Source organism: Kogia breviceps, chromosome 13, assembly GCF_026419965.1.
Source record: "Kogia breviceps isolate mKogBre1 chromosome 13, mKogBre1 haplotype 1, whole genome shotgun sequence".
NCBI lineage: Eukaryota > Metazoa > Chordata > Mammalia > Artiodactyla > Physeteridae > Kogia > Kogia breviceps.
The window spans coordinates 63,964,983-63,992,906 of NC_081322.1; the positions used below are offsets into that span (position 1 = coordinate 63,964,983).

At 42.5% G+C, this 27,924-nt stretch overlaps 2 protein-coding genes across 9 annotated transcripts in view; one reads left to right on the forward strand and one right to left on the reverse strand.

Moving 5' to 3' along the window:
• Positions 1 to 7,604: 7,604 nt before the first annotated feature.
• Positions 7,605 to 27,924, reverse strand: part of AHI1 (Abelson helper integration site 1) — a 320,407-nt gene continuing 300,087 nt past the window's right edge. The window contains exon 32 of the transcript XR_010836054.1: positions 7,605 to 8,057. The gene's annotated coding sequence lies outside the window, so the exon portion shown is untranslated. The remainder of the gene's footprint in view (positions 8,058 to 27,924) is intronic.
• Positions 22,351 to 27,924, forward strand: part of MYB (MYB proto-oncogene, transcription factor) — a 34,127-nt gene continuing 28,553 nt past the window's right edge. For all 8 annotated transcript variants that reach the window (XM_059083807.2, XM_059083806.2, XM_067010862.1 and 5 more), the window contains exons 1-2: positions 22,351 to 22,430; positions 26,877 to 26,994. In XM_059083807.2, the coding sequence (XP_058939790.1) occupies positions 22,408 to 22,430; positions 26,877 to 26,994 (141 nt within the window). In that variant the 5' untranslated portion in view covers positions 22,351 to 22,407. The remainder of the gene's footprint in view (positions 22,431 to 26,876; positions 26,995 to 27,924) is intronic.

Below are 27,924 nucleotides of genomic sequence, written 5' to 3' on the forward strand. Positions count from 1 at the left end.
CACTACATGGTCTTTAGATCTTTTATGTTTGCATCTTAAATTAATTCCAGTAAACAACAAAAATATGGCAAAACAGTTGAACAGTTGTTTACTGAATGAAGGTCTATGAAAAGTAAAAACGATTGCACACATCGTAACAACAAAACTAATACTCTGTGCTAATAAATAACAATAGCCTGGTTTGTGTCCTGGATTCCTCTTTATCACTCTAAGGGGTACACACATTCTCTTGTATAATTCTAGATCACTTCCTTTAAAGCTTCTAACTAAAGTACTCTGACAAATGTGTGCTTGCATACATTTAAATTCATCTTTTGTATTACCTACTATTAATTTACCCCGACTTCTTTTCCATTAGTTGCTTAAAAAGAAGGCACATGTAGTAATTGACTTAGAAAGACAAATTGCCAAGTTTTTAAATGAAAGAAAAGAAATGTAGTGTTTGTAAGGTGACAAGTTTGTGTGGGAGTGTTATTTTCAATGACTTCAAGGAACCCTCATATTTTTCTTGTATAACATCAAGTTAATGGCATGCTCTTAATTTTTTTTTTTAAAAAGTGTTCTCTCTCTTACAAAATCCTGTTGAAGAAATAAAACATACACATCTAAGTATAAGATACTAATTTCCTCAAGTATCTTCTATGAAGTTACAAAACTCATGATGAAATAACAGCCTCTTTAAGCACTGTGTTCAATATCTCTGACTTCAGTTTATGCCGTTAGAAGATCCCTGGCATCAGAACATTCGTTCTCAATCCCATGCCCCTTAAACTTTTGCTCTGTAAGCAAATAAGAGGTAGATATGTTGAGAGGAAGAACTGAAATGTCTTATTCTGAGGGGAAGAAAGTATGTCTCCACATTATCATTCTAAAACATCTATTATCATGATCAAATCCTTTCCTGTCACCAGTTTTTAGAATTAAATGCTTTATTTTACTTGAATGAATAGCAAAATGTATAGGCTCCACAGCCTATAAATATATTTTTAAAACTAATTTCTTGAATCTATTTTCTTGATCCTAGGAAGTTAAATTGCTTCCTTTGGAAAACTGACTAAAATTTCACCAGGATATTTAAGACAAAATGACACTAGTTACAGTCTTATTTTCTTCTGTTTCTGTTCTTTACCATAGGAGAAATTAACCTTTGACTTTTCAGGATACAAAGTTCATCATCTCTTTTTAAATAAATTAGTCAGCATGAGCTCTTGTCTATCATTTTCCATTGAAATAAATGACCTCCCCAATATAGCAGTGCCTACCATAATTCAACTTACTTAACTGAGCATATGCTTTTAAAAGAATGCTTTGTTTTATTGCTGTAGCTTTATTCTGTGTTTGGGCTCAGTACATGGCCTGTTAACATGCAGTCCAAGCCATTTGCCGCAAGCCCTGTTTTTACATGTATATTTCACATATGCAAATATGGATCTAGGGAAATTGGGGTGGGAAGCAGTCTGAGACCTTTTGACTTTGCCACTTACTAGCTGTGTGACCTTGGGAAAATTTAACTCTTAGTCTCCTCATCTCAAACAGGAGGCCAATACTTAAATTCTAGTGTTGCTGTAAAGATTCAGTGGGATAATGTATGTCAAGCTGTTGGTCTAGTCCCTGGAACATGAAAACATGATCAACAAATGATACTGACAGAAAAGATGATGACATGATGAGGAGGATAGGAAAAAGAGAAGAGAATGGTTTGGGGTTATTCCCTACCCAGGCCCTTTATCCTAGACAGAATTCAGGAATTCTCCACTCAGTCCAGGAAATGTAGGGAAGAAAGTGGGGTTCATGGACAGGCTGTGTCAAAGTAACGATGTCCTTTTTTTTTTTTAAATTCCCTCATTCATTCATGAAATATTTACTGAGTGCCCAATGTGTGCTAGGCACTTTTCTAGGCAAAGAAGATACAGCCGTGAAGAAACAAGGCTTCTGTCCTCCTTGAACTTATATTCTAGTGGAGGAAGAGACAATTACAAGGGTGAGTCCAAATATATTGTACATCAGGAAGTGGTTAAGTGCTAGAGAGAAAAATTCAGCAAGAAAGGGGTATTGGGAATTTGGGGATGGGGAGAAGAAATATTAGATAGAATACATGAGAAGATCTCCCTGAAAAGGGAAATTTGAGTGAAGACCTAAAGCAAGAGAGGAAACAAGTCATGTGGACAGAAGAAGAACATCCAGGCAGAAGAAAAGCAGGCCCTGAAGTAGGAGCATGCCTATCATGTTCCAGGACCAGCTAAGAGGTCAGGGTGACGGGAGTGGCCTGAGCAAGAACAGTGAGATGATACAAGGTACAAAGTCAGTGCAGGAGGCAGAGCAGTGGTGAATCACACATATGTCATCACTGGGACTTAGTTTTTTACTCTAAATTGGAAAACCATCAGCTTTTGACCAGAAAAGTGACATGGCCTGATTCGTCTTCTGAAAGGGTCTGGCTACTGTGTTGAGAGTAGACTGAAGGCAGTCAGTTAGAAAAGTATGATTTGTAGGTGAGAGATGAAGGCAGCTACTCACAGGGTGGTAGCAACGGAGGTGGTGAGATGTGGTCATACTCTGGATATTTTTTAAAGGTAAAGCCAACAAGATTTCTTCATGGATAATCTCCAAGTTTTATAAATGGAAGAATGAAGTTGCCCTTTACTGAGGAAGGAAAGATTTGGAAGGATCCAAAGATGAGAACCAGGCACTTCGCTACATGAGTCTGAATATCAAGAGACAGATCCAAACTGGAGATAACATTTCAGAATCAGAGGTATATAGGAGTACATAGAAGGTATTTAAAACCATTTGTAACAAACTCTAAAGCAACAATGGGATAAACACCTAAAACAAACTTAGAACAAGCAGAGTAGAAGATAGCAGAGAAAAAGAACATGGAAATGGAAGGGGATGGGTTACAATAGTTTGTTGCAAGGGGCTTCAAGGTCAAGGGCACCAAGCACAGCTCACGGTAACAGGAAATTGGTCATGGGGGCAGGGCTGTGAACAAAGATGAGCAATTCTGCCTCCTTGCACACCAGCAGGCCTTGATGATCTCATCTTATTATCAGCTCTTACACCTCAACCTACTCTCCATACTCATTTGAGGGACACCTACTTCATTGTTTAATTCTAACTTAATTTTTCTTTTGAACAGATAACAGCTCACTAAAGGACTTACTCTGCAAACAAATAATGTAAAAAAAAAATTTAGAAAGGAAACGTTTATCCATTTGCTTCATGTGCAAAGAAAATATTGACGTTTAAATGTGTTTATTAGGAATCATTCCTACAGATTGATTAAAGCAGGATCCTCAGTTATCATAACTTGGCCTATGACACCTTGAGCTCCTGGAGCTTTTCTGCCCTGACTCTGCTCTTGGCTAGATTTTCCTCCCCATCAGGAACTCCTGGGAACTCTCTTCTTGGGCCATTCCCTTCCTCATCCTAACTCTCTCGTTGGGAGTTCAAACACCCCACACAACCACCAACCATATACTGATGAAGTTGATGCTCCCCAGTTTTCCATTTCTCAGTATTAATCCAACAAAAATAATACTTCACTGAGCATCTTCCCTCTCTCATAGGCATCTCAAAAGCCACACATGTCCAAACTATTATTTTCTCTTCAAATCCTCTCCTCCTTACCCAGAATTACATTTCCTACAAGATGCTTCATTGTTTATGAAGTCTCTAGAGCCAGAAACCTAGGAGCGACCCAAACTCCTTTACTGACCTCTTTCTCAACTTGACATCAGTTAGTCTTGTTAATTCTACAATTAAATATGACTTCCTCCCCTATACCACTTCTATAATTCCTGCATACTTTTATCTTTACGCATATCAAAAGATTTAGCAATTATGTATTTCTATGTCTGTGTTTCCTGTTAGCCTGTGAATTTCTTAAGGGAGGACACTGGATCTTCTTGTGGAGGTGAAGGGACTGATTCCAGATTTTAACAGAGTGAGACTAACTGGTAAGGGTTTGGAGCTAAAGACAGAGGTGACTAGCAAGTGGCACCAAGAAGAAAGGGGCCGACATCTTGTAACAGTAAATAGCATTGCAAAGTTGATCTTGGAAGGTACCCCCTAGAGTTGTGCATATACAACCTGTACAGCCACCTACAGAAGTCCTGATTAAATACACTTGAATCCATGAGTGAGAATTTGCTGAATGCCTACTGTGAAACCAACACCATGATAGGCGCTGGTGGGGAATACAGAAGTATCAGACACAGTCCTCTTTCCACCAAGAGGACAATACACGACAGTACAGGATTCACTGATTGACTTAATGGAGACCGTGTCCTGGAAGAGGAAAAAAAACATTGTAATGAAAACCTTCGCGCAGGAGGTGAACTTGAGAAGGGAGTAAAAACGGGTAAAATCCAGTAGAAAAGGAGACTATGAAAAGGTAATGAACACATAGGTTCTGGAATGTGTTCACAGGACAGTCAAGAGACGAGGCTTCCTGCTGTGGGACAATGGGAAGTAAGGCAGGGCAGGGGAAAGACTGAAAATCTAGGCAGAGGAAGATGGTGCAAAGCCTGCAAGAGTCATTAATTTGAGCAAATTATAATTTAAATTTGACCCTCTACTCTACTTTTTTTAAAATCTATTTATTTTATTTATTTATTTTTGGCTGCGTTGGGCCTTTGTTGCTGCACGCAGGCTTTCTCTAGTTGCGGTGAGCGGGGGCTACTCTTCATTGTGGCGTGTGGGCTTAGTTGCTCCACGGCATGTGGGATCTTCCCGGACCAGGGGTCGAACGCAGGTCCCCTGCATTGGCAGGAGGATCCTTAACCACTGCACCACCAGGGAAGTCCCCTTCTACTCTACTTAAGGTTGATATTTCTTCGGGCTCTATTGAATTTCCTGAGGTCTTCTTACATAAGAAGCACGATGACATGGATCCAGCAGTCTTCGAAAGTAAAGGAAGAGAGAGGGTGTGCCTGACATCAGTCATCAGAAACACACCAGCTGATTAAGGAGGGACATTATTTCACTTTAAAAGGAGGCTCTTGGGCTTCCCTGGTGGCGCAGTGGTTGAGAATCTGCCTGCTAATGCAGGGGACACGGGTTCGAGCCCTGGTCTGGAAGGATCCCACATGCCGCAGAGCAGCTGGGCCCGTGAGCCACTACTACTGAGCCTGCGCGTCTGGAGCCTGTGCTCAGCAACAAGAGAGGCCGCGATAGCGAGAGGCCCGCGCACCGCGATGAAGAGTGGCCCCCGCTCGCCACAACTAGAGAAAGCCCTCGCACAGAAACGAAGACGCAACACAGCAAAAATAAATAAATGAACTAATAAAAGGAGGCTCTTGCTTCCTCCTAAGGACTCAGAGACTGATCACTTCAATAGGAAAGGCAACATCAAAAGGAACTGAGTGATGGGCAAACCAGAGTTAGAACTTCACAGTAGAACTTCAACTATAGACTCTAGAAATGTGTGTTTAACTACAGAAAGAGGACTTGGAGCCTGATCCAAAGAAACATCTTTGTGCACGTGATGGAAACAGACTACATCAGTTAAAGAAAGGACAAGAAAGGAAATGACAGAGAGGTGTGAGGTCTGTTTCCCTAATCACCCTCTCCAATTCTCAGTGAGTACAATAGACTACCCAATATGACAGAAAACTCATCGTGAAACTGGAGCCAGTGGCAAAGCAGAATGAGCAATTTCATAGAACAACAACGGACATGAGGTCTTCAACAGAACTACAAAAGGAAGAAAGTTAACTGTTAAACCTCCAACAGTTATGTTCTGCCTGGTTTAGGAACAACAAAATTTAGAGGCCATAGAGTCGTAACTTAAATCCTCAGATGTAAATATTTTCCTTTTATAAGCTTGCTTAGAAACTGAACATATTAGACTAGGAGATTTTTTTTTTTACTGTAATTTGTTGTGCATTATCAGCTATTTACATAATTACTCTAATTAAACTAGTTACAGCAGTTCCTGTAAATATGCAAGAGATCACTGAAACATGTAATTATGTCCTTATATCATTAATTAAATTATATCAGCTGGGCAAATTACTGTAACTATGTCTGGAGGTGTCATTAGTCTGTGTGATGGAGACATAGAATTCTTTATTGAATTACAATAAAGCGCTCTGCTCTAATAATCCATTTAAAACACCACTTGTGATGTTTAAAGGTCAAGATCCCAGGCATAAAAGAAAATTTTATCTTTCATACCCATAATGGTTTGAAAAACTGATCAGGCTTTAGACTTCCTTTATTACCAACTTGGGTAAAAGGCAAATTGACAAGTGGGCCCAATGACCTAGTGGTCATTCCTGGAATTGCAGAGAAAGTGGTCAGGGCCTAAGCCCTGAGCTCTTGCCCTGGTAAAGACACAGCCAAGGCCCATCCAGGAGGACATGTCTGCCTCCCAGGCTGGACGGGCCCCCACCGTTGCCTCCTGTATTCTCGTGTACCTAACCATTAACCTCTTTTCTCAGCGTTTATGTGTAGCTGTCCCAATGGCCCTAGCCAAAATATTGGATCAATAAGCAGGATGCCTAGGAAAGACTGCATTTTAAAGGATACAAACATCAGAAGAGTGAAAATCTCAAAGTACTACATTTCTAAAGATAGAGTTTCGGACATTGTGAGCATGATTTGTGAGGCTAAGAATCCAGTCTCTTATCCTTTCGAATCAGACAGCTTCTACCTTCCCCTGAGGCAGGCCCTACTGCCTGGAGGTACTTCAAGCCTTATACCAGGAAATAGTATCCTGATTCAGTCAAGAGAAAATGCAAACAGCTCGGCCTGGGGATGGCAAATGATGGCCACAAAAGCCCTTATTGGTTCCAATGATGCTTGCTATATAGGAAGAGGTAACTGGGACTGAAAAGATGAGGGGATCCCCAGAGCTTCAGAAAGACACACAGGAAACCCCCTCCCTCAGAAAATAACAATCAGAGAAAGCTTTCAGTTCTTCAAGTGCAAAAAATAAGAGCTTATGACTAGAATTCTGATTCTCTTTAGTTTAATGTTTATTTCTGGGGAGAGGAAAAGGTTAACTTTGTTCTTTTACCAAAATCTTACAAAAGTTTTCATCTTTTTTGGAAACAAACATCTACATTCTAAAAGTTCTAATTCTTTGAAGTAGAAATTTCTGAGTTTTGGAAGAAAGCACATGATTTTATCTTCAATAATTATAAAATATAATACCTCCATTTATCTCTAATCTTTGTATGTAGCAGATAACATACTTGACTAAGTTTCCATCAAATTCACATTTATGGACTAACCAGATATTTAAAAACTAGATTTGAATTATTATGTTTTCTGCCTTCTTTCAACTTCATTTCCTGAGGCAGAATTAAACTCATTCCACAAAATGACACATAATAACATACCTCACTTCTTGGGTCCACCAATGACTTCATGAATCTAATGATTACTACAAAATTCTCCCCTTTAAAAATGAAATGAATATATTCATTACAATTTACATGCAATTTAAAGTGTCCTCTAAAGTCTACTCATGGACCCAGGTTGAGAACCCACAAAATACACTTTGAATTTTTAATATTTATTGGATTGTGACTGTTCTCTGTTAGGACCTCTGGACTGAAGTGAAAAATCAACTGAAAGTTTCTTGGTTTTTTTTAACCAAAAGTCTTTAATGAGATAAAATCATGGCTGATAATAATGTGTAATACAGAATACTGGCAATATTGCAGTGCAAACACTGGTCAGGAAATCAGACCAACTTTTAGTACACTAATACTACAAATACTGCTTGTTCCACTCCCCCATCCTTCCTTCTTTCTATGAAGTTTCATAAGGCTCAGAGTAGTTTATATATATAAAATATTTTTCAACATACTCATGCGGTAACATTGTCCCTCTGATCTATCAGTGTTGTCATATCTCCCCCCACTCCCCACCCCGCCCCGAGTGAGGCAGCCTCAGCAGATCTCTCCATAGGCTCCAGATTGTCGGCTTCTGTCTTCACATCAAGATTCACCTACCTTAAGAGCAATCTGGTCTTCTCAAGGCGAAGCGTGTCTCTGAAGGCAGGTTCCTTTCCAAATAAACCCAGTAAAGGCTGGAGGGCCTGCCTGTGAGGAGAAAACAAAATAGGAGCGATCTTACTCATTTTCTGAACCCCTAGGAACATCATCCCCAAAGTTGCAACTCAATAAACAGAGCATCTGGGTACGAGATATTGCACCAGCCTCAGAGAAGGGATTTGAGTCTCCTGGAAATTACCTGCTGCTTCTCTTTCTACTTGGTGACAGCCAAGCCGTGATCTCATTTGAAAGCCCTTAGTTAAGCTGTGCAATGCTACCTTCCAAATCAAGATTCTTTTAGATCTATCGTGAGATGGAAAAGCTATGTGAAAACTGCATTTTTCATACTGACCTGAAGTTTTATGCCTTCTGCCAAGTAATTGCAGGAGCTAAACTCTTGATCAACCACAGTAAATAAGACTTTAGGATCACATGCTTGGCCACAGAGTTTATCCTGGGATATTGGACAACAAATGGAGTCTCTGATACCATCAGTGGATTAACTCACCTCACTTAGGTAGGTAGTTGTTCTCACACAGTAGTGTGTGAGTTCAAGTGGCCTCAGCATGACCGTTTACATTAAGGAAAATAAGAATCTGGGACTTCCCTGGTGGCGCAATGGTTAAGAATCTACCCGCTAATGCAGGGGACACGGGTTCAAGCCCTGGTCCTGGAAGATCCCCCATGCTTTGGAGCAACTAAGCCCATGCGCCGCTACTACTGAGCCTGCGCTGTAGAGCCCACAAGTCACAACTACTGAGCCTGCGCGCTTAGAGCCCGTGCTCCGCAAGAAGAGAAGCTACCGTAATGAGAAGCACGTGCACCACAACGAAAAGTAGTCCCCGCTCGCCGCAGCTAGAGAAAGCCGTCCTGCAGCAGCAATGAAGACCCAACGCAGCCAAAAATAAATAAATTAATTTTTTTTTAAGTTTCAAATACAAATATGAATGGATTTAAATAAGGGTTGTTTAAAAAAAAAGGAAAAGAAGAATCTAATATGTAATCTTAAAGACTTCACGTCTTTGAAGAAAATGTTTTTTAAAACGCTGAATAGAATGTGCACATCAGGGTACCGTATTTGTTAGAGGCAGAGGAAGAATTAGACAAAACTAAAAAACCCAGGTTAATTCTAGGCTGCTTCTCAAGTCCACCAAATGGGGTACTCTCGCTAGGATTTATCTCCTACCGAATGAGGTTTTTCACTGCAGTATCTAATCTGGGCCTCTTCTCGACCAAACCCCCAACTCCAAAATGAATGCACCCTTAGAGGTAATAGTTATCAATGGATCCATATGGTCTTTCAATTCAAAACAACCGTTTGAACAGGAATTTGATCTCACCCTAGGGTGACTAAGTGTCCGGTAGACAGCGAAAGTATCTTGGGACAGGACAGTCTACCGAGAACACATTAGACTAGGTAATACAGGCCAAGTCCTCACCAACATCTTCTCTGGTTAGTGGATAATTATGGACAACCTAAGCTCTCTCCCACAGAACTTTATGCACCTTGTACGATAATTACCCCATGCTAGTCTCCCTACACTGAGCTCCTTCAAGGTGGGGACTTGTCATGCTCACCTTTGTCCCCGGTGCTGAAGGACTTGCTGGCGGCTGTGCTGGCCTGCAGCTTTGTCACTCTGCTGCTGGACCTGTTCCTGCAGCCCCCGAGGAACGTGCTCAAGGCCTCCCATCAGAGCTGCCCTCTGGGCTGCCTGGGGAACACACTGAAGGGGGCCGTGGTCTGCCCAGCCCCCAGGAGATGGGGCTAGTGACCAGGGCAGCGGAGAGCCTCTCTTCTGAGGAGGAGATTGATGGTGTGGACCAGTCTACCGTGGCGATCGCAGAGTGAACCCTGATTGAATGTTTGCTGGCCTCCAAAGAAGTGATAAGATGCTCTATTTATGTAAATACAGCCAACGTGACACTGCTGTGAATCCTGGAAATTATTTTCTAAATCCCAGAAGCAGAAATAAAAGACAAATGCAAATCTTTCTTACTACACCAAAGCAACATAAATTTTGTAAGCCACTTTTCTGGAGCTGTTTTACATACATGCTTTTGGGTACAAATGGGGGATCAAGAGGATATCTAAATAAGTAAATATAATTCAAGCCCTGCCTTTTTGATTTTTGGAAGTAGCTGACTTCAGCGTTGGTTACTTCTGATGGTTTGAGTATTTGTGGTTGATTCCCTTTCTTCTCTGAACATCAAGTCATAGATTCCATAAAAGGAAAGCTCTTAGATTTACATGAAACCTGATCGCAGCTCTACTGAAGCCCAGTTGTTTTCTTTAAAGAGGGTATGCCTAATCATTGACAACTAATTCCATGGCTCCAGGCATGACTCAAAGCCAGACGTGCAAAACAATTACTGACCTCAGAAGGTGACATACTCCTTTGGGAAATTATGTGGAGTAAATCCTTATTCAAAAATCTCTGTGGAGTTATTCTCCACTCTACTTGCTGCAATGGGTTAACCCTCTTCTAGGCCTAGAATTCCACAATCGCTCTCAAAATGAATGATATTCTCAGCTCACTCATTATTTCCAAAAATCATAATTACATTATCTTACTCCAGTAACCAAAAAGAAAGTGAGGAATTTTACCTTTTTTTTTGCGGTACGCGGGCCTCTCACTGTTGTGGCCTCTGCCATTGCGGAGCACAGGCTCCGGACGCGCAGGCCCAGCGGCCATGGCTCACGGGCCCAGCCGCTCCGCGGCACGTGGGATCTTCCCGGACCGGGGCACGAACCCGTATCCCCTGCATCGGCAGGTGGACTCTCAACCACTGCGCCACCAGGGAAGCCCAAATTTTACCTTTTTTTAGGGGGGATAGTTGTAAGGTTTCTAGGAAGATAGTTTATTAATAAGTATCTGATCTTGAACAATTCCATGTTTTATAGCTACACTGTCTAATATAGTAGCCACTAGCTACATATGACCATTGATTAGTTGAACTGTGGCTTGCATGACTGAGGAACTGAATTTTAAATTTTAGTTATTTTTAAATTAGTATTACATTTAAAACCTGACACTTGCTTCAGTTACTAGAGAACTTTTAAGTATGCTTGAAACACTCTGGTTCTGTAAATTTACTTTTTCAACTGTACAGTTTGTGAATTCTCATAACAGATCAAATATTTCTGATAAAAATTTAGCATGTGAGTTGAGACGTGCTGTAAGTACCAAAAAAAGAATGCAGAGTATTTTCTTAATAATTTTTAATATTGATGGTGCATTGAAGTGACAATATTTTAGATATATTAGGTTAAATAAAAATATTGTTACAATTAGGGTTGTCGGTTTCTTTTTACTTTTTTAAAACGCAGCCACAACAAATTTTTGAGGTAGATATATGTGGCTGGCGTTAAATTTTATTTGTCATCACTAGTCTACAGAAAACTCAATTATCTATGTATCTGGGGAAAATTATAGATAATATCACTTTTCATTTTACTGATAAATTTTAATTTTTGACCAGACTGAGTCTCAGATTCTTCATTACTAACATCTTTCAGGGATGCTACTTTCTCTGAGACAGCCAGACAGAAGGCAAGAATGTGGGGTTTTTTGTTTGTTTTCTGTTAGTTTGGTTTTGGGGTGTGTGTGTGTGTGTGTGTGGTAGGAATGGAGAGACAGGCAAAAGACCTAAAAAAATCCTGAAATGGACATAACTCTTGAATTAAAAGCTATGTTCAGTCTAATTCAGTGCCTCAAATATTTATGAAATATCTACAAAGTGAAAGTAACTTGTTACCTGCAGGTTAATAGAACCCAAAATACTGGTCTCTGAGGTGCTTATCATAAACCATCGAATCAGCATCACCAAATTCTGCCTATTAAAAACGCAGATTCCTCGATTCCAGGGAGGTTTATTGAATTGGAGTCTATTGAATCTAGGATCTATTGAACAGACATGGTTACTTCGGAATCTTGCATACTGAATGGTAATTCTTATGTCACTAAAAATGAGACCCACTGTTCCAGAGGACCAGACAGAATGAAACAAAGGTTAAACATAAAGTAAGCACTCTGCTAGAGGCATTGATTCACAGTGTGCCCTGTGGTAACATATGAGTAGAGGACTGTTATGAGGGCATAAGAATGATATGAGGCTATTAAGAGTCTTAGATGTAATGCTAAGGATTTTGATCTCTACCCTGTAGGTAGGTTGCTTTTTAGGGTGAAGGGGACATTGGTGGAGGTGGTAGGGGAGGCATGTGTAGTCTGAAAATAGTTTCCAGATGACCCTGATATTCGGGTCCAGAGCCACTGCTATAAGCAGGATTTTAAGCAAATGAAACTAAATGAGATTTAAGCCATCCTTAAATGGCTGTTAAGGATGCTAGCACAGCATCGGGGTTGACAAGTGTCTAAACTGAAGTGGTGGTAGAAGGGATAAAAAGGAGGGAAACTTGGATAAATGTTAAAGAAATAAGTTTAGCAGGAATTTGTGCTTGATTGAATGTTGGGGCAGAGAGAGTCTAGGGTGACTTCCAAGAGCCTGGTTTGACTAACTGAAAGGGAGGTGATGCCTTTCACTGAGAGAGAACACCAACAACTCAGCCTATTCTGATTTCAAAACTTTGCTTGGCATGTTGTTTGGAATGAGTCATTCTATGCAAAACCTGTTGACAGTCTTCAAAAGAAACCAATAGGGCTTCCCTGGTGGCGCAATGGTTGAGAGTCCGCCTACCGATGCCGGCGACGCGGGTTCGTGTCCTGGTCCGGGAAGATCCCACATGCCGCGGAGCGGCTGGGCCCGTGAGCCATGGCCGCTGAGCCTGCGCGTCCGGAGCCTGTGCTCCGCAACGGGAGAGGCTACAACAACAGAGAGAGGCCCGCGTACCGCAAAAAAAAAAAAAAAAAAAAAAAAAAAAAAAAAAAAAGAAACCAATAAATCCATAACATGGCACAAGATTGTATACCACTACGCTGGAAACATATCAGGTTTTGCATTAATAAAATCTGTTCCCACGTTACATTTTCAAAGAAAGCTATTTACTGTGAAATGCTTTTAGGATTTGAATCAACATTATCATCAAGAATATTGTGATATTTACATACTGAAAGTTATCTTAAGTACATTGCAGTGAGATTTTTAAAAACTTTTAAACATTAGTAACACCTACTTCATATATCGATATATAGCAAATTGTGAATTTTAAAAAGTAATAGTCTGAAGATAAAAAGTATCTTTTTTCTAAAAGCATTTTGCATGTGTATTGCTCTTTAATTGACCTGTGAGGGTATCGTTAACTCCCAGTTATTTAAAAGAAAGAAAAAGCACCAATAGGGCTTTCAGAAAATAAACTATATGTAATCTAAACTAAAACATAAATTAGAATTGTTATAGGAGAACTTTTGTGTACCTAACATTTTTCACATAAAATATTGCCTTTCAGTTGCAAAAGTGCTCTTGGTTACGCTTTAATCTAAAATAGGATCAGATAAGCCTCTCCAAGCTCCCAGCAGGGCTAGCACTTTGGAACTTTTTTCATAATTGTAGTACAAAATATTGTAAACAATTTGATATAGTTTCTTTAGAGGCTATTTTTCTTTAGATAAGGCTATTTCTTTAGAGGCTATTTTCTTTTTTTTTTTCGCAGTACGCGGGTGTCTCACTGTTGTGGCCTCTCCCGTTGCGGAGCACAGGCTCCGGACGCGCAGGCTCAGCGGCCATGGCTCACGGGCCCAGCCGCCCCGCGGCATGTGGGATCTTCCCAGACCGGGGCACGAACCCACGTCCCCTGCATCGGCAGGCGGACTCTCAACCACTGCACCACCAGGGAAGCCCTAGAGGCTATTTTCTTGATGAAAAGTAAAATGTTTGCTCAACACAAGTATTTAAACCAAATTAAGATAATTCTGGAAACTGATATTTTTCAAAAGCTAATTGACTATTTATATTTATTTCCTTAGACCCACTACTAACACCAAAAAGTAAATTAGAATAATTTCTATAGATGTCACAATTTTTGTAGTATTGGTTTTACACTTCCACAGACTTTTTGTATTTCTAGCAATAAATTTAAATGGAAAAAGTAGAGAGATGGTATATTTTATCCCAACAGGGTTCATTCATATTTTAAATTATGTAGCCCACTTGATTTGAAGGGCCAAAGAAAATAAAAACTACCTTAAAGCTATTCCCCTGTCCTTGTTCTGGTGGAGGAAAGAACTTCATCTTCTTACACTATGGGTTCATATGGAAGAAAGGGAGGAAGGAAGGAAGGAAGGAAGGAAGGAAGGAAAGAAGGAAGGAAGGAAGGAAGGAAGGAGAAAGGAAAGGAAAGGAAAGAAGGGAAGGGAAGGGAAAGGAAAGGAAAGGAAGGGAAAGGAAAGGAAAGAAGGAAGGAGGAAAGACATACTAGTGATTAGAAAAGATGCCAGTTCTTACCAAATGGTTTTCACAAAGACTAAGAAAGCTTTTCATATTTGCTGGACATAAACACTCATTCACTCACTGAGTTTATGACTAGTTTCAAAATGGATGGCTCCTTAAGGTAAAGGAATGGAATTCAATATTACTTGAAGATATATTAAAGTAAATAAATGAAGATGAATATATAATGATAGAATAGAAATGGAAGAAATTAAATTCAGAAAAACAATATGTGAAAAAAACATGCTTTGAAAGAAAACAGCTCCAGAGTCAAGTTGCCAAAAGGACAAGGATCTATATAAATACTAGAAATAAAGCACTACTTCTAAGATTAAAACAATGGTATTGATATAATTTGTAAGGTTATCAACCTTTACCTGAGGGCAGCATTGAATCCATGTGAGGGAATCCAATTTGAGAAGAATTACAGAACGTAAAGGGGGAGGAATTAAAAGTTGGAGGCTACCATAGAGTAGTGAACTCAGGCTTTGGAATAAAAAACCTGGGTTTAAACAATCCCAGCTCTTCAATTTATTACCTGTGTGACCCTGGGCAAATCACTTCACCTCTCTCAACCTCAGTTACCCCCACCCAAAACTAGGGAAAATTATATATAAGAGGGGAAAAAACCATAGGCAGAAAGATAAGAACTGCTATGAGGATTAAAGATAATATATGACAAAGCCCGTTGTAAACTCTAACACCCAAATACCAGGCATTAAATGTATTTTTAAAAATATTTATTTATTTATTTTTGGCTGTGTCGGGTCGTAGCTGCGGCATGAGGGATATTTTGTTGCAGCAGGCGCAAGGGCTTCTCTCTAGTTGTGGCATGGGCTCCAAAGCGCAGGCTCCGAAGTGCGCAGGCTCAGTAGTTGTGGTGCACGGCTCTCTAGTTGTGGCACTTGGGCTTAGTTGCCCCGCGGCACGTGGGCTCTCTGTTCCCCGACCGGGGATCGAACTCGCATTCCCTGCTTTGGAAGGTGGATTCTTAACCACCGGACCACCAGGGAAGTCCCCACTTAATGCATTTTTGTAAAAAAGCAACACACGCACATGACACCTCCAGCTAATTCCTCATTAATTGTCAACAGCACCACAAACATTTACGTGCATACCTGTGCTCAAGATCCTGCTCCAGGAGCTGAGTGTATAGAAAGTCAGAAGATACACCCCTCGCCTCTAGTTTGTAATCAAAACTCAACATGAGATAAGGCGTGTTATAAAAAATAAAGACAGAGAAAAGAGATAATTAAGTAAATATCAGAGGAAGGTAATGCAGGCCATATGCTCAATAAAAGGCAGGGAATAGAGGCTCGAACACAACTCACAGGTGGGCACGCTGATTGTGGATCAGGGAAGTCTAAGAGGATTTCAGAAGAAAGGTTGGGCTTCAGTGGGGCCTGAGGGATGAGCGGTGGGGGCACTTATGTAAGCAGAGAGGAGGAAGGAAAGCATTGCAGGCAGGAGGCATGGTGTAAGCAAAGGCCCTGAGATTGCCAATGGTTTTTTGGGGAGGAAGCAGAGTGAACAGAGCGTGGCAGGAGATAAGGTTAGAAGGGAGGTGTGTTGTAAAGCAGAACGACACTCAGCCAGTGCACCCAGATGGAGCTATACAGGTTGTGCTTAGCCAGGCCTTCTGATTGGTCGGTACATGAGCCATCCCCGTTATTAAATGCCATAACACCCCGGGGGGTAGGCCGAGTAGGCACAGAGGCCAGAGCAAGCTCAAGACAGGGAATGCCAAGTGGAGGAGTTCAGGTCTTACCTTCTCAACATTGGGGAGTCAGTTATGGGATTTTAACATATGTCTAAACTGACAAAAGGTTAGAGTGAAATTGACTCGCTGGTGGTGAGTTGAGAATGGATGGGGGAGAAAGAGATCACAGTGGGGAAATTCGCTGATGGGGGGGCCGTTATGGTAGTTCATGGTGAAGTAATGATGATCTAGGAGAAGGTGGTGACAATAGGAGTGGAACAGAGGCCTTGAACGAGCAAGAATCATCTAGCAAAATGCCCCGTTCCTTCTGCAAGCTCCTGCTTCACACAGTGCAATAAAAACAAACTGTGGAAATGTCGTCAGGTATATAGAGGTAAAATGGAAGACCTAGGTATTTTGGGGGAAAACAGAATATTAAAGACTGGAAGCGCCTTTCAAGCTCTCTCCTGCCATCTCCGCATTTTGAAGGTTTGGAATACAAGGCTCAGAGAAATTTCTGTCTGCTGTATGTTTGATGACCTGCCTTGCCCACCCTGTCATTTCGTTACTCCGATAAGCCCCTAAGAGTGACTGTTGTTGTTTCTGTTACAATGTCTATTAATAAAAGCTCGTTAGTTTGTTTACTGACTCTGAAAGCTGCTAGTTTACATTTACTACACATGTGGAGGAAGTATGGAGAGGGAGGAGGAATTGGCCACGAACAGTTGTGAAAAGAGAGGGGAGAAAAATTACTTCTGTAAACTGGTTTTGAGGACTTTCTCCCAAAGCTTTGAAAAGACAGGACTGCCACTTGGGGAAAAGTTACTGTCTAAAGCAGAAAGAGGTGAGGCCTTCATCCTCTCAGAAGCGATTTTCAAACTGTCCTTCACTACCTGTAAGCAGGGCACAAAAACAACATAGGGTTCCTAACCAGGATGTATTAACAATAGAATGGAATGGGTTGGAATGGAATGGAGTAGAATAATGTGAGTCATGATCCAAAATGTTTGAAAGCCACTGCCCAATAAATACGTTTTTTCAAAGTAAAGGAAAACTGGGACTTCCCTGGTGGTCCAGTGGGTAAGACTCCATGCTCCCAATGCAGGGGGCCCGGGTTCGATCCCTGGTTGGGGAACTAGATCCCGCATGCATGCCGCAACTAAGAACTCCACATGATGCAACGAAGATCCCAAGTGCCGTAACTAAGACCTGGCACAGCCAAAATAAATAAATACATACATACATACAATAAATAAATAAATATTTTTTTAAAGCATTCTTTAAAAAAAATAAAGGAAAACCTTTCAAAGTCAGTTGATAAAATACAGAATCCTATCAAAAGAAGAAAAGATAATAACATTTATTTATATATATCTAGAAACTTTCTTTACTTCCCAACAGGTCTCTCCACCTAGCTCCTACACTCAGTCTCAACCTCGTCTTTCAACCTCTTAAATATTCTCCAAAGACTGTCCCTTGGCCATCTCTCTATACAAATGCCTATTAGCAAAGCCAGGCCATAGCACAATTACTGCCTTCATGCAGATAACTCTTAAATATTGTAGCATGTGCCACATTTTATGGGGCAAATACTCCAACCAGAGCCAACTTCAAGCTACTCACACGACTTCACCGAACACAAAATTGGAAAGAAATGCACATTCGCATACATTACATAGTGTTTCCATCATGCAGATATAATAGAGATAAACTCAAAAGCATATTTAACAGTGAAATGTAGTAAAATAATTAGGAAATGATGAGTTTTTAATATTTATTACCTTTTAAAATCTATTTAATTGTAGGTTTATGTAATTTAGCATTTAATAATGTCTGTGTCTAAGGACTGGCCCCCAAAGCTTTGCCCCAGGACACCGCCGTCCCAGCTCGACCTCTCCCACAGGCTCTGATCCCACACTCTCTACCACCTGCTCAACAGCTCTACCCGGATCTCTTCCAGAAGAAACCACAAAGTTAACATACCGAAATCTAAACTCACTTTCCTCTTTGAATCTCCTTAGCACTCACTTCTCTTCCCCTCTTGACTTCCCTATTTCTATTAATGGTGCCTCCAAATAGCCATCCAATCAGTTGTTAAGTCTTGAAGGTTCTGCCTCTGCAGTGTTCTTAGGACCTGCCCCCTCCTTTCCATTCTAAATAGGGTTACTGTCCTAGTCCAGCCCAATTAACTGACTGACCTCTTCTCCTACCCCTTTTTCTCACTCCAATCTATTTGTGATACTGTTAGATTAACCTACCAAATGCACTGCTCTGATAATGTAGCTCTTCCATTCAAAACACATACAATACACTCTGACCTGGCCTTCAAAACTCTCCTTGCTCCAGGAAATCTGGCCACCTCCTTATTCCCTGTGCTTGGAATATACCTTGTGGTTCCCAATCATGTGCTTTTGCTCACACTTTTCCCTTCCTCTGGAATGTCCTTCCCACATCACACACACAAAAAAACCTCATACTTTTTATTTAAGACAAAGTTCAAACGGCAATGAAAAGATGCAGTTTGGTTGTCACAGGAATACATATAGAAGTTTATGAAGATCTGGAGGTTGAAGACAAACAGGAAATGCCAAACCCAGGAATCCTTTAAGGATAAAATTATTTTGGTCACCATCCTGTATGGAGGCTCTATGAAACATATTGCACTAAGCACTTCCCCATTGTTACTAAAAGGTTTGCTGTGAGCCAACATGAGGTTTATCTCAGGCCTATGGATTTCAATTATACATGCTACAGCTGTCATTCATTAACAGAAATGATCAAGAATTGTCTGTACTTTAACCATTTGGTGTTTACTGTAATTATTTCCCTCTTAATGCTCTGAACCAAATTGGGTTGAGGGGGTGAGAAAAGGTGGGTGGTTAGAGACATGGGGCCCCTGGGGCCTGGTCTGTCACCAACATTGATAATCCTCATTCATCTTTGGGACACTGCTCACAGGTATTAAAGATCCACCATGTGCCCAGAATTTCTCAGCAGTCAGAAGCAAAAAAGCTGGAATGTACATCTTTCTTCTGTCAGCCCTTCCCCTCAGTGTTTAGAGTAAAATAAAATGCTTCAGGTGCTTACTTTCTGGAGGAGGAGATGATCATAATGATGATCAGCACGCGATTAAGTGATTCCTTTCCTTTCAAGTTTCAAATATGAGGCTGGAGTTTAGTAGTAAAGGAAGAAGAAATAGGATGCCACAGCCCAGCGGCCACTGGCACCAACTTTCCCATGGACCTAAGTTGTCTTGGGTTTTTGAGAGCCTGATTCCTTAGCCCAGGAAAGGTGAAAGAGAATGAGGTAGGGGAAGGTGGTGAGAGGCAGCAGGCAGAGGGAAAAGTGTTCTGAAGCAGCCTGACTTCACTCTAATACAGAGATAGTCAATGACTGATCCAGAGACAGCTTCCATGAAAACTGTTTGGATACTTGTTAAAAATGCAGAGTTTCCTGGGCCCCGCCTCAAACCTATGGAATCATGTAGTCTCTAGGGGGGTGGCCTAGGACTGTGCATTTTTCATGGACACACTTAGTGATTCTTATTCTAAAGACTGAGGAGCACCAGTTTAATGTTGTCCAACTACCTGCAGGATGGATATGGCCTTCAAGCTAAAAATGTTTTTTACATTTTTAAAGGGTTGTAAAGAAAAGAAAAAGAAAAGTAGAAGAATATGCAACACAGCCCCGAAAGTCTAAAACATGTGTTATCTGGCCCTTTACAGAAAAGTTTGCTGACCCCCATCTAGCACATTGCAAATAAAAGCCTGTATCTGAATTTAGATCTAACTCAGTCCTGCCACACTAAAATAATTGATGCAGCAGATCTTAAAAAAAAAAAAAGATTTTGATACTAATGAAATATATAATGTCATCTAAAAATGCATTTGTAATCATTATAAGTGGACGAAGGAAACGTATAAATATAGTCACAGCTGATATCCTGCAATGTCTTTGAAAATACATTTTCATCCATACAATAATTTATAATTCCATTTGATTCTATCCTTCGACATACTTATCAGGTGGCAATATATCCCAAATTAGCCTAGTAAAATCATTGCATGCATACCCTTTATCAGACTCTATTTGTCCCCATCCATATTTTTGTCACACATATGAGGGAAAAAAATGTAAACTTAAACTCCAAAATGTCTGGGGAATGACAATATTATAAATCCTCAAGGCAACATGTATGAAAATGATGCACAAAGGGAATGAAGGAAATAAAATTGAATTTGGTATTTTTCTACTTAAAAGGAGTTTAAGAATCATAGACCACTTCCATCTCCTAAAACTCCTGGGAAAGAGGCGGTGAACTCACTTTGGGAAGGGTTCAGACACTCTTATTGTACCAAAGAGGCTCAGCATTTGGGAATCATGTCACTTAGATTCATAATAATCCCAAAGACAGATGCAGTCACTTTAAGGGTGGGTTCTAGATGTTTGTTCTAGGTATTTTTTAAAAATTTGTTTATTTTTGATATGGAGAAAGAAACTTTATTATAGAAACTAGAAATAAACATTGGCTTTTAAAATATATTAACTTGCAAGTGACTTGTCTGTCAAGACTGTGAACTGAATTATCTCACAATAATTTTGTTTCAGTGTTATTTTTTTTTCCCTCAGGAAGAAAGGAATGTTAAAACCTAACACTTTTTGATAAGGATTTAAACTATATTACAATGTTAAGAAACAAAGTTTAAAACACCAGATAAAATCTTGAAACCAAGCATGCTTCACCACTTAATAAAATTGTGACTCATTTCAGTAAGAAAATGCTTTTTTAGTAAGAAAAATGCTTTCTGAGCTAAGTTTGAACTGCCGGGGCACATGGGACACTCACAAACCCAGTCAGCAAGAAGTCTCAAACTCCTATAAGATTAAAGGAAAAATAAATTAGTGTGTACAGAGAGTGAAAAAAAAAAATCCCCAATGGTACAAGTGTATAAACGGAAGTAAAACTAAAACTCCCCTAAAATCCCCCAATCATCAATCCTTATAAATTCAGCATTTATATTCTCTCTTTACTTCTTCGGGAGCCCCTACTTAGGTAAACACGAAGGTCTTTCGTGATTTTTATCTCGTAAAACAAAGAGTCGTAAACTATGCTCAACGTGGATACCGACCTCCGTATCACAAACTGGTGAACTCTTAAAACCATGCAAGCACACGTGGGGTTTCCTGAGTTCTGTTGGGGGCGGGCTGTTTGGAACCCTGTGGATTTTGCAGGTGTGTAATCCCAGGGCGCGCGCTGCATTCTGCATGGGCAGAGGTGTGTGGTGGGAGCCGCCTGGGCCGGGCAGGGTGGGTGGGGCCGGGCGTGTGCCCCGGTGAGAATGAAGGCATGTGACAATGCGAAGGTGGCGTGTTGGCTCCAGGATCTGGGTGGAGAGCGAAAGCTCCGCCGGGGTGCGCCATGTGTGAGCGGTGATAGCTCCAGCCCCACTCGTACTTAAGTGTCTTTGGTCATCAAGTTAAATTAGAGATGATCTTTATTTAAAAAAACAAAAACATAGCCAAACATCCTATGCAAACGTATGCTCCCATCCCCTACTACCTATCCCCCAACCCAACATTGCCCCATCGCCAGGGAGCTGAGTTTTAAACCCTGAAGAAAATCCAATCTCAAATGCCGGAGTGCCCCCCCCCGCGCCCCCCTTGCCGCCCCTGCGACAGTGAAGCAGAGCCCGGCGAGCTCGGTTCGGGTGCCCAGGAGCAAGCCGAGTGGGGCGACGGCGGTGCGGCCACCGAAAAGGAGGGGATGAGGCATCGGTGGGACGTGGCGCGGCCCCGCGCGGCCCATGCCGCGGAGCGGGGTTTGCTCAGGAAAGGGCGCCGCCGCGGCCCCCGGCCGCCCCTCCCTGGCCCCGGGCTATCCGCCCGCGCGCCGCCTGGGCCTCGCAGCGCGCCAGGAGCAGCGCGGCGGCGCGAGAGCCGAAGGGGAGCGGCGGCCCCGCCGGCCGGGAAGCCCGGCGGGCGGCAGACAAGGCTACCGCGGAGGCGGTGGACAGGGCGCGTGCGCACTGCAGGGGCGCCAGATTTGGCGGGAGGGGGAGTGTCCAAAGCCCTTTGTTTGATGGCATTTCTGTTTACAGAGTTTACACTTTAATATCAACCTGTTTCCTCCTCCTCCTTCTCCTCCTCCGCGACCTCCTCCTCCTCCTCCTCCTCTTTCTCCTGAGAAACTTCGCCCCGGCGGTGCGGAGCGCCACTGCGCAGCCGGGGAGAGACGCAGGCAGGCGGCGGGCAGCGGGAGGCGGCAGCCCGGTGCGGTTCCCGCGGCTCCCAGCGGAGCCCCGCGCCTGCCGCGCCATGGCCCGGAGACCCCGGCACAGGTAACGGGGATCCCGGGCGGGCGGCCGCGGGCGGGGGCGCGCTGGGCGCCAGGCGCCGGGAGAGCAGGTGGGAAATGGTTCCCGGATCTTCTGCTGGGCTGTCAGATCCTGCGAGGACCTAGAGCCCCTGCCTTGGCAGCAGAAGCCGCTCGAGGGACTGATGAATGGAAGAGTCTATGCGAGAAATGCATTAGGACGTTGGGAAGCACGCCCTGCGGCTCATTTTGCAAGTTGCACGGGGGTACGTTCTCTCTAGGGGGGATAAAGCAGCACGTTCCAGCCGGGGGCAGAGCGGTGCCCACCATTCCCGGGGAGCCCACTAGGTCCCTGGCTTGATGCCGCGGGTGTCGGCGAGGGAGTCGCAGCGTAATTGCTGGATGCATTGCGATATGTTTGGACTTGGATTTGCAGAGCATATGGCAGATATAGGGAAAATGCCGGATTGTATAGTAGCTGCAGGTAGTTCATGTAAATTTCATTCATTCTTTATGGAGGCGAAGCAGAGTGTCAGCTGACAGGCGGCTGGAAAGAAGATTGTAGGGGAGGAAAGGGTCTCTACATTTGCAAATTGTTTTAAGCCCTGGTTTTGAAGGTTCTAATCATTATTCTCTGCGAGGCTTTTACTTCTAAAGCAAACATTGCACACCCACTCCCACGCGCCCGCGACGCACATGTCAACCGCACTTGGGGAGGCTCGCCGGGTATCTTGAATGAAGTGCCCTTACACTTCGGCCGGAAGGAGGGGAGTAGGGAACGGAGGAGGAAAAGACTGGGGTCCGAACTGTCACTTGCTGAAGCTCCGGCTTCCACCAGTCTCTGGACTTCCCGGACTGGACGCGCCGGAGCTCCCTGCGGGTGGCCGGGTGTAGGGGCTCGCTCGGCGGCCGTCACAGGTTGCCACTCAACGGAAAGGGACTGAGGCGGGCAGCACCCAAGGCCGCTGCCGCGCAACCGGGACGCAATCCCCCGGAGCTCTTCCCCTGTGCCAGAGGTCCCGGCGCGGCGCGCGCACGTGGACCCGGCCGAGGTCTCCGCTTCTCCCCGCGCCCAGCTCTGCAGCCTCAGGTCGCCCAGTCGGAGGAGGGGAGACGGGACGGACCCTCGCTAGGAGATTCTGGGGAAAAGTCCCTGGAGGCAAAGTAAACCCACCCTCTTTTCCTCGGGTTTTTTGATTTTCTTTTACTTATTTGTTTTCGAATCAACGGTCACGGGTCCTCTTGCAGAGCTAGGAAGTTGCAAAGAGCGTAGGTGTGGGCCCCGCTGCAGCACCCTCGGCCGGGCCTGGCCGGGCGGGGAGCGGCGCCAAGGCATGGCCAGGTGCCGGAGAAAAAGGGAGGCGACTTGGGGGGCCGCTGGCTTCCTAAGCCTCGCCCAGGGCCCGGCCGCGCGGGGCAGGGGTGCTGCCCCTTAAGTGGTTTCACCTTCGCCCTTGGGACTTAACAGTAGAGCAGCGGAGGTCACCTATTTTTTTTTTGAGAGCGGAAACTAGGAGGCAGAGGAGAAGGAGGGAGCTGGGAAGGGGTGCTGGGAGGAGGCGCGGGGGAGGCTCCGCGCCCCGAGATCTCGACTGTGCCCGCGGGGCGGGGCCGCGCAGGTTCCCTGTGGCTCCCAGGTAGCGGAGAGGGGAGGCGGCCAGGAGGGGCGGGAGCCTTGAACCTGCTTCAGGGGGAAGAGAAACCCGGCTGCGGGCTCGAAGCCGTTTCTTGCAAGGCGAACGTCAACTCGGCAGGGATTATTAACCAGGTCAGCGAAATGAGTCTGAACCCTGTTTCTAGAATCAGAGTAGCGGCCACAAGGCACTTCCTCCCGCTCCCCTCCCTTTTCCCAGCCCCCAGCACTTCTTTTCTTTTTCGTTTCTTTGCACGGTTTGTTTCCTTGACAGAATGTAATATTCATAGTCGTACTCTTGTAACCACACCAGGTCTAGCAGGTGGGGAGTCGGGTGCATCAAGCTTGAAATCAGCCTTTGAGACTATTCTGACTGTTGGGTTTGAAATCTTCTCAAAGCAGATAAAGGAAAAGTTATTTCAGGTCCTTAGTAGAAATTAATCATGCGACTTAGACGACCCAGACAATTCAGAACGAGGAAATCTCATGCAAAGCTCAAAGGCGAGCCCCGCGCCTAGCCTGCGGATGGACCCGGGAGCTGACAGTGTGAGCAGCCCTGGGCTCGCCCTTCTCCCCTTATGGCCTCTTCAGGACCTGCAGAAATTACACACCAAGTTTTCCCCAAGACTTTGCTTTTGCACATCTCTGATTTTGCACATTTCTGCTTAATTTTTAAGAGTCATGGAAGATGTGGAATTATCCCTTATTAGCCCTGGAAAATACCTTAGAAGTAAAATCCAAGCCCTCTGTATAGGCGAGGAACTGAGGTCGTGAGAGAGAGGAAGTGATTTGTCCAAGTCACGCAGCTAGGTGGAGGCAGAACTAGCACCTTTGCCTCCAGAACCCTAGTCCTGTTTGATGTCTATTCTCTCTCACCTGGTGTAGGCTGCCCCCTATGGGCGGCTGAGTTTGTTGCTTATTCCTGAGTGTTGATCTGTTGCCCAGACAGTGGTGTCCAATTACTGGTTTGGAAAACATAGTCCTCACACCAAGGCGGGGAAAGGGGGAGGTGGTGGCGGGATGAATTGGGAGATTGAGACTGACATATATACACTAGTATGTATAAAATAGATAACTAATAAAAACCTGAAAAAAAATATAGTCCTCAGTTCTGAAAACGTGATCTCCAGATCCACCCAAACCCCCAAAGTTAAATTCAGTTGAATCTATGACTCCACTTTCAGATTACTCTGGTTTTCTTGGTATCCCTGATATTTCACAAGGGTGCCACCTCATTTGGGGGGCTTTCCAAGGAGTTCCCTATGAACCTTTCAAAAGCTGTAGGATTATAATAACTTTTTTTTTTCACCTTATGATGCTTGTGCTTTTTATTAAAGGGAAACTACTGTAATTTTTAAACAGAAGTTGGCTTAGAGCCCCTTGTTGACAATGTGAAACAGGATCAGGCTCTTGTTTAAAAGGATAGACACTAAATGAAAGATGGTTATAGATTGTAAACCCAGTTTAGTGGTCTTTTTTGTGGTGGCATTTTAAGTTTGGATCACATCCTACTTGTCACTATGCATCCTGGACCTTCAGATTGTTTCCCAAAATAATAGTTTTAAATTATAAGAACCTCAAATTCAGGATTTTGGGTAAGCATTTTTGCTTACTTGTAAGGGATGGGTAATATATACTTGTAAGTTACTTTTGGAAGACAAAACCTGATATGAACATATATTTTCCTTTTAGAATAATGATCTGCATTATGATATTGCTTTATGTCATTATTTTTATTGTTCTTAGTTTGATGAAATTCTCAATATTACAATGATAAATTTTAGTAAATTTTTTAAAATAGTATAATTTTTCCTCATATCTTAAGTTTTATAAGTAAAATTATAACTAAGAGTAAACTGGCTGTAAAATGACTCTTACCTATCCATTATATGATTAATAAACGTTAAGTATAGAGTTACTTCAAAAGTCATCAAGATTTATAGTTTGGGTCAAGTAGGTAAAAGAAAAAGCTCTTTTGAAAACAGTAAAGGGTTCCTTTTAAAGCCACCTGGGGGAATCCCTCAGTTTTGAATTAGGTACATTTTAAGATCTTTCAAATACCATTCAGTCAGAGGTAGAAAAAACATGAGTAAGATTCTGACTATCATGTGGCCTAATTATTCACTTGGTTACTCTGGAAACTGAGGATTGTAAACGTGGCCACAAGCTGGATCAACCTGGCCTGGAGTTTTGAACTGTTTGGTATTAATGTTATTTACAGAGGAGTTTGATCACTTGATCATTTATCCTTTCTCAGGTTTTTAAATCCTTTCCTTTTAGATTCTCTTAATCTTCTAATCTTTAAAGGATGACTATAATTATATTGTTGGTTCATTACTTCTTGAATTTTTTTCTCTTAATAAAACACCAGTCCCATTAGGATAACATAATTGAGGGGTTTTTTTTTATTGTATTTGGGAAATATTACTTAAATGATGGGACGTATACCAAAGGTTTTGCAAGTGTACTTATGTAAAGGACATGGGCTCTCGTTCCTTTTATTGTCCTTACCATTAAGTTTTAAACTTAAACCTTCATTGGTTGGAAGGTTGCCAGTTGGGTAACTTGTCACTGGTCTAACATTAACAGCAGGTTTAAACATGCAGAGCAATAGAAAGTGCCAGGTCCTTTGCCGTATCTGTGGATACCAATAACAGCAGAACCAGTTTACAATCCTAGAGCAACAGAGTGCCAAAAACAGTCTCGTTATGGAAGTTTTCAAAGTTTTATCTCCATAACCTTTGAAAAGATTATTGAGGAGTTTTGGTGTAAATTTTGTAATCCAGTAGTTTGAATCCCCTTGTTTCAGTCCACATCTGCCCATTTTTATTTCTGCAGCATCTACAGCAGTGACGAGGATGATGAAGACATTGAGATGTGTGACCATGATTATGATGGGCTGCTTCCCAAGTCGGGAAAGCGTCACTTGGGGAAAACTAGGTGGACCAGGGAAGAGGTAACTGATCACGTAATCAAAACATGGGGAAAAACCTAGAGTGCATCCATTTATAAAAAACAAAATTTCAGCTAAACTACAGATGTTCAAACTCCTTAGCGGGCTCTTTGACTCCTATCCTAGCCTGCCTGTGCAGCGTCCATACCCCTTACCACTCCCCCACATGGACACTATACCATCCTTTTCCAAACTTTTTGAAGTTGTTTGAAGGCCCCTTCCTCACTTTGTTTTATCTGCGTTTCCTCTGCCTATTCTGTTCTTGGCCCTTTGTCCCACAACTTCTTACTACTTCTTTATCCTTTGTGAAGACATCACTTTTTCTGTGAAGCCATCAGACAGGTTGGATTCATCCTCCAACCAATGGATACATGTTCTTATTTATTGTTGCTGTAATGTATATGCCCCCCCTCCCAGTAGACTGTAAGCCTGCTGAGGGCAGGGCTAAACGTCTGTTCATTTTTGTGTTCCCTGAACCCAGAATCGATTGCCACAAAGTGGGATGTTAACAGATGTTCCCTGAACAAATGAATGAATTGCTATTTCCAAAAACAAAGCAAAAGAATAAAGCAAAACACTCACAGAACTTGTCTTGTTATAATGGGTTCATTTAACATTCTTGGTATATAATACTACACAGAGAAATATATGTGGATGTCTGTTCTGAAAGCATTCTAAAATGGATGGAGATGTGTCTCCTTCTCACCTCTCCTTTTCTGCTAGCTTATCAACTCTTGATCTCTATGGGAATGGAAAAATGCTTAGGAGGCAAAATTATTAATGTAAGAGAAAAGTTGCTCTTTTCTTCAAAGTTCTTTAAGAAATTTGCTACCAATTGCAGAAGATTTCATGTTAGAATAAATGGTATTGACTCTTCTTCGGTTTCATCCTGTCCTCTTTCACTTAAACCAGAGCTCTCATTGACAGGCAGAC